This window comes from Phyllopteryx taeniolatus, chromosome 13, assembly GCF_024500385.1.
Source record: "Phyllopteryx taeniolatus isolate TA_2022b chromosome 13, UOR_Ptae_1.2, whole genome shotgun sequence".
Lineage (NCBI taxonomy): Eukaryota > Metazoa > Chordata > Actinopteri > Syngnathiformes > Syngnathidae > Phyllopteryx > Phyllopteryx taeniolatus.
Window position 1 is genome coordinate 19269285 of NC_084514.1, and position 12805 is coordinate 19282089.

The following is a 12805-nucleotide window of genomic DNA, read 5'->3' on the forward strand; positions in this document are numbered from 1 at the left end:
AGCACTTTTTCTTGAAAACACAATTTAGCTATTTATTATTATTACTAAATTGGATTACAACTTTAGTCAGAAATGTGACTTCCTCTGAAAAATATTCATGTCGTTTTTTGTTTTTCCCCTCCACAGTATTTTTGTGGGAAATGCATCTCTTGATAAGAGTATCATGTGTGTTTGAAAAGATTGTCTAAAAAATGACAAACAAAAACAAAAAAGGAAAAAAATGGAAATTCATGTTCTTATCAACAACTCAAACAAATTCGATTTTTTTCCCCCCCTTTCCTTTTTCATTCCAAGACATAAGTTTTCAATTTCTATTTTTCAGTTCCGCAGGCCAGAATTTGAGTTTCTCTAAGTTTAAAAAAATAAATAAAAATAAAAATAAAAAAAAATAATAATAATAATTTAAATAAAATAAAAAAAATAAACTAATTTATGTGTTTGCTATAATCACACTTGAGGCCCTAAGTAACTTAATGTACACACACACACACACACACATATATATATATATATATATATACAAAATAAATACACAAAAGCATTTGATTCCATAACAAAATTTTATTTAAGGCCCTACATTTACATTATCCACCCATAAAGTCTTAACGTACAAAATAAACAAATGCTGCATTCAAGGATGAATTAGTATATTCTAATGCATGTTCAACATCCAAACGTTCTCAAATGCGTGTGTTGATCCGGTAAAAATGAAAAGCATCCTATTGTTCTCGTGAGGCACCTTGTTGTGGATGTGGTAGACTGCAGTCACGTTAAGTGCTGCCAGGCAAAACGTGACCAGCGGGATCACTTGTGAAACTTCTTGCCGGGGTCGCCGGCGTGATCCAGGAGGAGCTGGCACGGCGTGAAGTGATCCCCGTAGACGGCCTCGTAGCGCCGCATCTTCTTCACCAGCTTGTCGGCGCCAAAGGTGTCCACGAAGCGGAACGGGCCTGGAAGTCCGGACGGAGACCTTTTGCTTTAACAATTGTTTAACGAGATATTGAGTCTTTTCGAGGACGATAGCTTCTAGGGAGCGACGGTGCTGACCTGTCTCCATTTACCGTAAATCCCTCGTTTATTTAGTCTCCAAGCCACCCCCACAATACGTGAAATCCACGAAGTAGCGACCACATTTTTTTTTTATTACTCATACATATGTTTAAAGCTGTATGAACGTCCCCAGACTTTTATTAACCCAATTTCACATTTGAAACACGGGTCACTTTTTCTATCATACTTCCTGTTTAAAAAGTGTCACAACTGAATAAACCGAAGTCTGACCTCCGAGGCATGGGGGGAATCCCAGGCCAAAAACGGCTCCGATGTCTCCCTCCAGAGGACTGCTCAAGATGCCCTCTTGTAAACACAGCACCGCCTCGTTGACGAAGCGAGACACCAGTCGGTATTGGATGTCGTGGTCTGATGTACTGAAGAAACATTTGGAGTTAAAGGAAAGATGCTTTCACAATTGAATTACAGCCCGGTACTTCAATTGGTGAGTGGGAACTCACACAGCAGGATTGGGAGCTAGTTTGTATTTCTCCAAGATTTCCTCGATATCCGGGTTGACTTCTCTGGTTTTGAGGCCCGGCTGGTACACGTAGCAGCCCTTTCCTGATTTACGACCTAAAGACAGAAAGAAACATTTGTTGCTGTAAACCATCAATTGCAAAATCCAGGCGAAAGTATCGTTGAGACAAGTTTTTTTTCTTTTTTCAGAAAAGTTGTAAGCCTACAAGAGTAAATGTACTCGAAAATAAGTTGTATATTTGAGAAAAACAGCCGTGACAAAAAAAATAAGTTGTGTCTATATAAGGATTAAAAAAAGAGCAAGTTTACGAGAGCAAAGGCATAGATTTTGGAGACAAAACTGTAATCTTTTGGACAATTAAATCATGTATTTTTTAGAAAATTAGTTGAATATTTTTTTCTTAAAAAAAGTTGGAACGCTATGTGAATAAAGTCATTTATTTTCAGGAAAAACTCAATACGAGAATAAAGTATATTTTGGAGACGTATCTGAGAAGTTTCTATGAAAAAAAAAAGTCGTACATTTGAAAAAATTAGGAATAAAATTCATTTAGAAAAAAAGTGGTTATTTGGGAGTAGGAATAAAAAAATGGAGAAAAAGGTAATATGAGAATGAAATCATATATTTGAGTGTAAAAAAACATAATACCACAAGGGTAGTCATATCTGAAAACAAAGTTGTATATTAAAAGAAAAAAAATAAATCCTAAACTATCAAATTAAAATCTCGGAATAAAATTGCATTTGAGGGAAAAAAAACTACACTTTCAAAAGAAGTCATAATCCAATGAGAATTAACTAAATGCTACAAGAATAAAGTTGTATATTTGAGAAAAAAAACCTTTGAGAAAAAGTCATACATTTTTGAACAAGTCATTTAAAAGTCTATTTTCCAGAAAAGAAACTTGAAATCCTGCGAAAACACAGTATTTATTTGCAATGTGGCTCACCTTTGAACCCCAAGTCCACCAGGGTCTTCAGGACCTCCACGTCGCCGCCGCCGAAGCGCGACCCAAAGGCCTTGCCGAGGTCCTCGGCCACGTGGGCGGCCACGTCCACGCCCACCTCGTCGATCAGCGTGGCGGCGCCCACGGGGAAGCCGAAGCTCGTGGTGAGCGCGTCCAGCTTCTTGGGGTCCGCCCCTTCCTGGAAGGAGCGCACATTGAGGCCGCACACGCCGTTGCCGTAGTCAACATTTAAGCAGTAGTGCAGGCAAGGGTTTGGTTTGGAAAAATCTAGTTTCCCTTATGGAAAATGAAAAGTCCTTTATTTATTTTTTGGGGGGGGAATAATCCTAGTAGAAGAAAAAAAAAAAAAAAGTCATTTGAGGAAAAATTTATATTTTGGAGGGAATAAAAATACATTTTAGAGACAAAGATTGTCTATTTGAAAAAAGTTACAATCCTAAAAGACAAGACAATTATACATCTTTTCCAGAAAAGATGTATAATTCAGGAAAAAAAAAATATATATAATAAATCGTCATCTATTTGAGAATTAAGTCATACTTTTAGGAAAGAGTCAATTTACAATAATAAAATTGTATACTTGAGGAAAACAAAGGCTATTTGAGGGAAGGGGGGGAAAAAAAAGTAATTCGATAAGAATATCGTTATATATTTGAGAATTCCTGGTATTTTTCCAGAAGTCATTTGAGAATTATTTTTGCCCCACAAGAATGAAGTCATATTTGAGAAAAAAGGTGTAATCCTAGGAGAATATATATACATATATTTTTTTTTTAGAAAATTCATATTTGAGATAAAAAAATAAATGCATTAAAAAAAAAAAAACTCAAACCATATATTTGAGGTTTAAAGTTGTACTCCAAGACATATTTTCTAGAAAAGTCACTAAAAAGTGAAATCTTACACGAATAAAGTAATTTGAGAAAAAGTCATTTTCAATTAACATCTTTAATTACTAATTCATTTATTTAAAAAATAGAATTTGAAGGGGAAAAAAATGAAGTGATATTGGAGATAACCCTGAATATTAAATACCCTTATGTGCCCTTGAGCAAGTCACTGTACTTTAAGACGACAAACCTGAAATACTCGCACAGCTTCGGCCAACATGGGAGCCAAACAGCGAGTCGTGTAGAATCCCGGTCCATCCTGCACACGGACGGTCGCTTCGATGTCATTGCTGTGCACTCACGTTTCATTATGATGACTAAATATGTCAATATGTCTCACCCCGACCACAATGATGACTTTGCCCTGCTTCAGCCCCACGGCCACCGCCGACGCCGTGGTGTCCTTGGAGGTCTGCTCGGTGGTGATGATCTCCAGGAGCTGCATCTTGTCCACTGGGGAGAAGTAGTGCATGCCAATGACCTGCGGGGGTGACGATGAGGAAGATGGATTGTTTTTTTTTTGTGTTTTCTCCCCCCCCCCCCCCCGCTCGTTGGCAAGAAAGAGGAAGAGCAGCAAACCTTGTCTGGCCTCTTGCTGGCGGCGGCGATGTCCTTGATGGGAAGAGCTGATGTGTTGGTGGCGAAGATGCAGTGGGGAGGAACCACCTGTGTGGGTAAATTTAAATACAACAAGTCATCAGCAAGCCAAAACAGCAGCACCTACCAAGCTACATAAAACGCGTCGCAGTTTTTCAACTTCAGGGAACGAATGACCTCACTTCATAAATGCTATTGTTTCGACAAACAATGAACAGTTCTGCACATTGGAACTCTGTGGCCAACCAAAACAGCAGCACATACTGAGGCATTTAACAAATGTATTTTTAAACATTTTAAGGACTCTCACCAGGATTCTTATTGGTCTAAAAGCCCTTTCAATTAAGAGTTACAGCGCCACATGTTCCTGGAATGCAGGAAAAAAATAAATTCTACTATGCCAGTGGTGATTGAGTTGTACTTACAGCTTCCACCTCCTTGAGGACGGCGTGTTTGACCTTGAGGTCCTCAAACACGGCCTCGATCACCATGTCGGCCTTCTCGAAGCCGCTGTAGTCCAGCGTGCCAGACAAGTTGGACAAAATAGAGTCTCTCACGAAGGACGTGATGCTCCTCTTCTTGGTCTTGTCGTTCAGCCTGGCATTTAAAACAGATCCGGCGCTGACAAACCATCTTAGGGCTGAGTGGTACGTCCTTCAAATCAAACTATTCAGCATTTTTTTTCCCCCCAGAAATCAGATTTGAATCGTTTTCCCCCGTCAGTTACAGAAGAAAATGACAATGCCGTAATACCCTGCACACTCATTGTAAACGGTTTGTTTTTCTGTGGACCCTATTGCCAGCTATTTGTTATTTTTGTGCACTTTCTGAAAAGATGCCACAAGCTCTGCCTAAATAGGAAAGTGGACCTGTAATTGATGTCAAGGAAGTATGTTGAAATGTTGCAACAGAGACAAGCTTTGTATGGCGGGGTTGGGTTGTTAGTGGAAGTTACTGAGTGGAAAACGGATGAACGGTCAGTCCGAAACTATCTTGACAAATGAAACGCACCCCTTGTACACCTGCTGCTCGCCGCGGGCCAGCCCAGGCTCGGTGGTGTCCTTCAGGATGGTGTGCACGCCTTTGTCCACCGTCACCTGGGCGATGCCCGCTCCCATCAGGCCTGCGCCCAAAATTCCCAAAGTCCTGGTAGTGGAAAAAACATCCGGTTATAACCACCCACCCTCCCCCCCCCCCCCCTTGACTACAAGGCCGCCAAGTGACCTACTTGACTTCTTTTGCGGGGCTCCCAAAGCGATTCTTCTTGCACGCAACCTGACCGTGATAGAGCCCGATGAGGGCTGCAGACTCGCTGGTTTTCGCCAAGTGTCCGAAGTTCTGCGGACATGTGTTCAGACACGGAGAGAAGTCGTTACAGTAACGAATACATTGTCACCTCTGCCAAGGATGGTGACGGTTTCGTTGTCGTTTTTGCTCGGGAGCAGGATTTCGCAAAACTCTCAATGAATAACTGATTAAATAAATTATTCCAACAATTACAAATTTTTTTCAAATTTGTCTCATGAATAATTTTGCCTTTGACTTAATTTATGAATTGATTAAATAACTGGTTTACTGCAAATAAAGAAATTAGTAAAACAATTAATAAAATACAATTTGTCAAAAAATAATTTTACTTACATTTAACATCTATTAATGTATTCAAGAAGTAGTTTTTTTGTAAATAAAATAAAAATAAACAATTTTACAAAAATGTAACATCTACTTAATTGAATAGATTACTAAATTTAAAAGAATCCATTTTATGTACACATTTTACAGAATTGGTTAATTGGTTTTAGTTTAATTATTAATGAAATTCAAAAATGAGCATAAATGACTAATTAATAAAATAATCTATTTTACATATCAGCTTTAACTCTAAATCTGTTTGTATTAAAAATCAAATGTCTCCCTTGAGCTCCAAAGTTTTCCTCCGACAGCGACAGTACTGCGTGAAGAAGACGATTTCAATTCCGATCGTTTAGCCTTGGCGGAGGTCTATCGCGCTACCTGGGACTCCGCGAGGTATCCAGCAACGGGACCTTGCTCCACGCCGGTCTTCACGCACTGGAATAAAACAAAGAGTTCCATTTAAGATCATGTCAAATGCAATGACAACGACAAGAACTTACTTCAATGATCTTGAGGGGTGCGGGATAAAGCCCTTTGCTCTGCTTCATGACTTTACCGTGGACCGTCTTGTAAATCTGGTTGCGCACTATCTCGAAGCTCATCACGTAGTCTTGGATCTCTGCAGAGGAGACGGTCAAAATCCTTAAAGTCACGTCATGTAACATACAGACGGGTCCGACCTACTCTGCATGGCGCTCTTCTCCTTGCCCAGCGGAATCTTCTTGCCCACGATCCCTCTCGCACATTCCACAGCGACTTCCTCCAGATAGTCGATGGTCCTCTCCTCGGGGCTCTTCAGACCTGGGCCTGTCCATGGAGAGTAGGAACTTCTGGCAACTTTTATCAAATCAGACGTGGTTTATTATTTTTCTTTTACCAAGGGGATCTACAAGCTGGTCGACGAGGCCCATCTTCTTGGCTTTATCAGCTCGGATGTTTCGTCCAGTCAGCATCATGTCAAAGGCGCTGGGCAGACCCAGCTGGAAGCGGTAAAAAACAAAGTTGCTAACGTGAACATTTTTTGGTGTTCTTCTAAGAAAAAAAGTTTCTTGAGCAATACAAAAACTATTGCATCATATGCACTGACATTGTATTTCAAGAGCAGCAATGCAATTACAAAGTGCACATTAAGCAGTTTTCAAATGTTATATAACAATATAATATATTCAAACATTTTCATCAATGTATGTGTTAGTTTAAATTCTGATTGCGGTTTGTGTAGAACTGCACCATTTCTAAAATTCTGATCCCGCTGATGTATTGTGTACTGTCTCAAACGTATCCCTCGTTTTATGCTGTAGTAAACTTGACCCTATTAAAAAAATAAAAAAGGTGAAAAAAAAAATTTTTTTCTGCTGGCCTCATTGTACAACCCCAATTTCAATGAAGTTGGGACGTTGTGTTAAACAAATAAAAACAGAATGCAATGATTTGCAAATCATGTTGACCCTTTATTTAATTGAAAGACAAGATATTTAATTTTCAAACTGATCAACTTGATTGTTTTTAGCAAATAATCATTAACTTAGAATTTTATGGCTGCAACACGTTCCAAAAAAGCTGGTACATGTGGCAAAAAAGATTGAGAAAGTTGAGGAATGCTCATCAAACATGTTTGGAACATCCCACAGGTGAACAGGCTCATTGGGAACAGGTGGGTGCCATGATTGGGGAGAAAAGGAGCTTCCCCGAATTGCTCAGTCATTCACAAGCAAAGATGGGGCGAGGTTCACCTCTATGTGAACAAGCGCGTGAGAAAATAGTCCAACAGTTTAAGGACAATGTTCCTCAACGTACAACTGCAAGGAATTTAGGGATTTCATCATCTACGGTCCATAATATCAAAACGTTCAGAGAATCTGGAGGAATCACCGCATGTAAGCGGCAAGGCCGAAAACCAACATTGAATGCCTGTGACCTTCGATCCCTCAGGCGGCACTGCATCAAAAACCGACATCAATGTGTAAACGATATCTCCACACGGGCTCAGGAACACTTCAGAAAACCAATGTCAGTAAATACAGTTTGGCGCTACATCCGTAAGTGCAACTTGAAACTCTACTATGCAAAGCAAAAGCCATTTATCAACAACACCCAGAAACGCCGCCGGCTTCTCTGGGCCCGAGTTCATCTAAGATGGACTGACACAAAGTGGAAAAGTGTTCTGTGGTCCGACGAGTCCGCATTTCAAATTGTTTTTGGAAATTGTGGACGTGGTGTCCTCCGGGCCAAAGAGGAAAAGAACCATCCGGACTGTTATGGACGCAAAGCTCAAAAGCCGGCATCTGTGATGGTATGGGGGTGTGTTAGTGCCAATGGCATGGGTAACTTATACATCTGTGAAGGCAACGTTAATGCTGAAAGGTACATACAAGTTTTGGAGAAACATATGCTGCCATCCAAGCGACGTCTTTTTCACGGACGTCCCTGCTTATTTCAGCAAGACAATGCCAAACCACATTCTGCACGTGTTACAACAGCGTGGCTTCAGAGTAAAAGAGTGCAGGTAAGTTAATGATCATTTGCTAAAAACAATAAAGTTTATCAGTTTGAACATTAAATGTCTTGTTTTTGTAGTGTATTCAATTAAAAATAGGTTGAATATGATTTGCAAATCATTGTATTCTGGTTTTATTTATGTTGAACACAACGTCCAAACTTCATTGGAATTGGGGTTGTCGTTCTTTTCTTTTTATTACATATTTAAAAACAACCCGCTTCCTTACAAGCTATAGTAAAATTGGTACAGTATACCAAGAAGGTCATACATAGGTCAAGGTGTTCAACAACCAATACAAAACAAAAAGACAAAATTACACACTATTCCATTCAATTTTTAAAAACTGACTCTCTAAATACTGGAAAAAGTATAATTGATAAATTAGACATTTCTGCCGGGTCAATATTTAATATTCATCCATCCTAATAATGTACCACTTTTTTGTTTAAAGTGATATTTTTTCTTAAATATACTATCTTATATCAAAAAATATATAGTTTACAATACACATTCCCCCTCCCCATCGAAAATATCCAACTTTTCACTTTTTGGGCTCAAAATTTTTGAAATTAAATAAGAGGCTAAGGGCGGGGGGGATACATGTGCAATTCATGGCTGAAAATTTATTCCAAATTGAAAGTAAAGGAGTTTCCACTGTACAGTAAACCTCTGATTACGAATCGCCATTTGCAAATTTTTCTGTAGAACCTAACTAAAGCCTTTCATTGGGGGAAAAACAAAAGAAAAAAACACAGTTATAAAAGAAGAACCCACCATTTTGGGGAGTCTCTGTGTGCCGCCAGCTCCCGGCAAAAGACCCAGCATGACTTCTGGGGTACCCAGAACAGTTTTTTTGCTCTTTGTCGCAATCCTGTACTGGCAAGCGATGGCGAACTGCAATTACAAGAAGAGAACATTGAGGTGTAATCAGTCATAACAGTAAAAAAAAAAAAAGTTAATAAATGAGTGTGACAGGGACACGCTTAGCTGACCTCCAGGCCTCCTCCCAAACACGAGCCGTTAATGGCGGCCACGATGGGCTTCGGGGACTTTTCGATCCTCTCGAACATTTTCTGGCCTTCCTGCGAGAGTGTCGTGACCTCCTCGGCGTTGCCGCAGGCCTGGATCATACTGCGGCCAAGGCGTGGTTATTGACGGAAAAAACGCAAAAAGAAAACAAAATAAACATTAATAAATGGGACCATAAATTACAGTAGACCCTTTAATGTGGAACATTTCTGGTAAAATACGCTTTGGAATTCCAAGGAGTCAGCATGTGTCACAAAACCTCAGCGTAGGCCACAGGACTTCAGTGCAGCAAGCAAAGGTCAATCATCTTTCCCCATTGAAATGAATGGAAATGCCATTAATCCGTTCCAGGCTCCCCCTACAATATTGTACTTTGTAACATACAGAATGTAAAGAATTTAATAGTTTTTGTCACACTTTTTTCTCTGGCTTTTATTGCGACAATTTAACTCTGGGTCAAATTATTTCCATTATTTCCTTTGTGGAAAAAAAAAATAAAATAGGTGGGAGCTCAACCGGCGTCCCAGCACAGACTTTTGGACTTTTTCAAAGTTCTGATGTGATTGGGTTCCTCTCTTACTTGATATCCGCTCCCGCGATGAAGCACCCTGGCTTGGATGAGATGAGAACGGCGCTTTCAACGGCATTGTCGGCCCACACCTCATTCATCACCTCCGTCAGCTCCTTTTGCATTTGGACTGACAGCGTGTTGACCTAGACCGCAGGAGGATTATTGTATTGACTGAACAGTCATTCTCTCTTTAATCACACAAATCAAAATAAAAATAAAAAAACAAACAGTTGTGCGTTACCTTGGAATTGGGGTCGTTGATTCGAACCACGGCGACGTCTTGCTTGACTTCATAGTTGACATGGGTTCGAGCTTAAAACAGCCAAAGGGAGATAATGCACAATGAGACAACGATCCAATCAACCCTCACTCTTTGCACCAAGATCGCTCTCCACATCTAAAAAAGTTTTCCCAATGACATGAATTTGCAATTAGTGAGTGTTTACTTTACTGCATCACCAAGCAGCCAAACAGTACAGACTTAAACAATAATAATAATAAAGTGATACCTAGCATTGGCGTGACCACTGAGAAGGTTCGACAGGTAATTCCTGCATGGCAAAAAACAACAAAAAAAACTATCATTTGAAGAGTTATGTATTCACTATGACAGGCAAGAGAAGTGTCACAAAAAAAAGCTAAATCGCTTGCTCAGTCTATAACAATAATTCTCAACCTTAATAAACATTTGCATTGCTGCATGATAACTTATCTGATGGCTTGAATGACCTCAAGACGCTCCCACTTCAACCCCGTGTTATAGTGACCCTTCACCCACATTCAAGACGCCGGACGTCTAAATGGAGCCACTACAATGCCGAGTGAAGACAAACATGATCTAAATGCAGACACCAACCTCAACCTTATGTTTTGTGATTAATAGTCGAATTTCCCATTCATCACAACGCCCTTTATTGGCGCTACTGTATAATAGTCGCTTATAGTTAGCATAAAGCTAAAGTTCACGCCCAAGTTCACTTTTAGACATTCGCGAATCACATTTTTAAAGAAAAGTGAATGCTACGCATTGAAATGTGAATTTTAAATGGGGGGTGGGCTCCAAGCGCCATGTCATTTCACACATCAGGACGCTTTTCGTACAAATTAGTCAAACGGAGTAACACAGCCAGCGTTACAAACATCAACGTGTACATGAAATACATATTTAACATATTTTCCCGTTGCGTGTTTACCTGGTGCGGCAGTGTATCTCCTTAATGTCAATTTTGAGAGAACGCCGAGGGATCGAACACAAGCCATGCTGCGGGAGCTGGTGCAAGACGGAGGTCAGTCGCCAGTCGGCGTCGGCTAGCGTGCTAGCAAAGTTAGCTCCCTCGTTTTTCTTCTTCGTCGTCTTGTTTGTGTTGAATGGGCGGTTGGGCCAGAAGCGCTCACGCATATTAGCGCCACTTATCGGACTGGAGTGTGGCTCAATCGAAAGGAAGAAATGATGTTCTAAAACATCGCCCAAATTAATAATAATAAAAAAAGGTATAGAAAATATTTCCTAAGTTTATATTTGGGGTGGGCAAACCTTTGTACTCAAGAGCCACATTTGATTTTTAAAGCAGACAAGACCGGCCAGGACATTCGTAGACGACGTAATAAATAAATAAATAAAAAATAGCATATAAAATATGTAAAATAGTATTGGGCGTAATATTTTAATTTTTGTACACATTTGTACATGGGCCCATTTGGATACACTTATATAAGATGGTGAATTGCATATGAATAACCTATTATTTTGTTAATATGATGTTGTAGATTAAAATCTATTTCGAGACTAAGAAGTAGGACTGCATTTTTTTTTAACTTTTTTCTGCTCATTTTTAAAAACGTAAAATGTGGCGAATAATGTCATTTACTGCTGATTTTTCCATTTGTTTTAAAAGTATTATTTCATATTTACATAGCCTATTTGGTTTTTTCTTGTTATATGTTAAAATAAGGTAATCAATAAATGCTAAAAAATTATCATTATGACCAAATATGAAAAACAATGTTAAATGTATATGTAAAATAGTTATTGTACTGATATTTCTATTTTATTACGTCCTATTTCCTTCACGATGACGTCTCTCCTTGCATGTGTGTGAGCTGGTTCAATTATACAGTAGTGTGAGTTTCAATTGCAATGAGTATAGTAAATTAAAAACATGAATTAACCACTCTTCCAGCTTTTTACTAATCGATTTAATGTTTTATGTTTAACATATTGAATTTAATTTGCTTTAATCTTATGTATATGTCATTTATTTTTGTTTTAAGGCACTTCATCACATCAGCTCCAGCAGGAGCAGCAGTCCTGAAAGAGGCGGGATTTGTCAGTCGTCACTGTTGAAACTACCTATCAGAGAGCGGGATCTCCCATAGCAACGCCAATGAGCGACGAGGGGCTGCCCGGTTGCGAAGGTAGAGGCAAAGTAGTGTTTCCAGCGTCTGCTCGCCTGCCTGCCTGCCTGCCTGCCAGCTTGGACTGGCTTCTTGTTGGCATCCCGAGTGGCAACATTCTGCCCGCATATCTGGCAACTTACGGGCACGTCAAAATGTCGGTGCCGGCGTGTGTGATACAATCTTTAAGTTAGCACCGCGAAATTATTTTTAATATATATATTTTTTGCTTTTCGGCCAATCGCGACTCTCCGGAACTGGAGCCCGAAGATATTACGATGCCGTCGCCGATGGAGGGACCGTCCAGAGAGGGGGACCTCTTTACGGTGAAACACGAGCTGAAGAACGGTGAGAGAGCTGCGTTTATACGCGCAGTACGTTTTCAGGGAGGGTTAACGTACATGTGTCAAAAGGGAGTCGTCCTGTTCGTTCAAGCTACTTAAAGGAGCAAAAAGAGGCGGGGGTTAGCTTAGTGACTGCCTTCCTCGTCGCTACTAACCATTACCTCTCGCGGACTTTACGTTACCAAACCCTTCAACTCACTCCGAAGCAATGGCGAATAAACAACTACGTGAGCCTTGCGAGCTCCTTGTCATGACATTTGACCGGAATAAAACGTCAACGCTTGTCTTAACAAGTCTAATGTGTTATTAGCGTCCCCACCCACCCGCTTCTCTCCGCGAAGTCACGT

The 12805-nt window shown here is 39.9% G+C and overlaps 2 protein-coding genes across 4 annotated transcripts in view; one reads left to right on the forward strand and one right to left on the reverse strand.

The window, feature by feature from the left end:
• Window positions 1-541: 541 nt before the first annotated feature.
• hadhab (hydroxyacyl-CoA dehydrogenase trifunctional multienzyme complex subunit alpha b) lies at window positions 542-11070 on the reverse strand. Its single transcript, XM_061794801.1, has 20 exons — window positions 10914-11070; window positions 10230-10271; window positions 9962-10032; window positions 9730-9863; window positions 9113-9251; window positions 8895-9014; window positions 6498-6600; window positions 6305-6427; window positions 6121-6239; window positions 5999-6055; window positions 5214-5323; window positions 4997-5131; window positions 4411-4582; window positions 3968-4054; window positions 3729-3869; window positions 3579-3647; window positions 2481-2676; window positions 1512-1626; window positions 1282-1427; window positions 542-950 (listed from the first exon to the last, which is right to left on the reverse strand). The coding sequence occupies exons 1-20, from the start codon at window positions 10978-10980 to the stop codon at window positions 805-807; spliced, it is 2292 nt and encodes a 763-aa protein (XP_061650785.1). The 5' UTR covers window positions 10981-11070; the 3' UTR covers window positions 542-804.
• Window positions 11071-12001: 931 nt separating this feature from the next.
• rps6ka5 (ribosomal protein S6 kinase, polypeptide 5) overlaps window positions 12002-12805 on the forward strand; it is a 28774-nt gene continuing 27970 nt past the window's right edge. For all 3 annotated transcript variants that reach the window (XR_009791437.1, XR_009791436.1, XM_061794799.1), the window contains exon 1: window positions 12002-12462. Coding sequence is in view for 1 of the 3 variants with exons in the window: in XM_061794799.1 (XP_061650783.1) it covers window positions 12393-12462 (70 nt within the window). In the remaining 2 variants the exon portion in view is untranslated. The remainder of the gene's footprint in view (window positions 12463-12805) is intronic.

Bases quoted from the DNA above. Each gene is read 5' to 3' on its own strand.
- hadhab (XM_061794801.1), bottom strand. From the start codon at position 10,980: ATGGCTTGTGTTCGATCCCTCGGCGTTCTCTCAAAATTGACATTAAGG. The intron at 10,272-10,913 runs GTAAACACGCAA...TTTGCCATGCAG, and splicing joins GAGATACACTGCCGCACCAG to GAATTACCTGTCGAACCTTC. The intron at 1,627-2,480 runs GTGAGCCACATT...TTCTGTCTTTAG, and splicing joins GGTGGACTTGGGGTTCAAAG to GTCGTAAATCAGGAAAGGGC.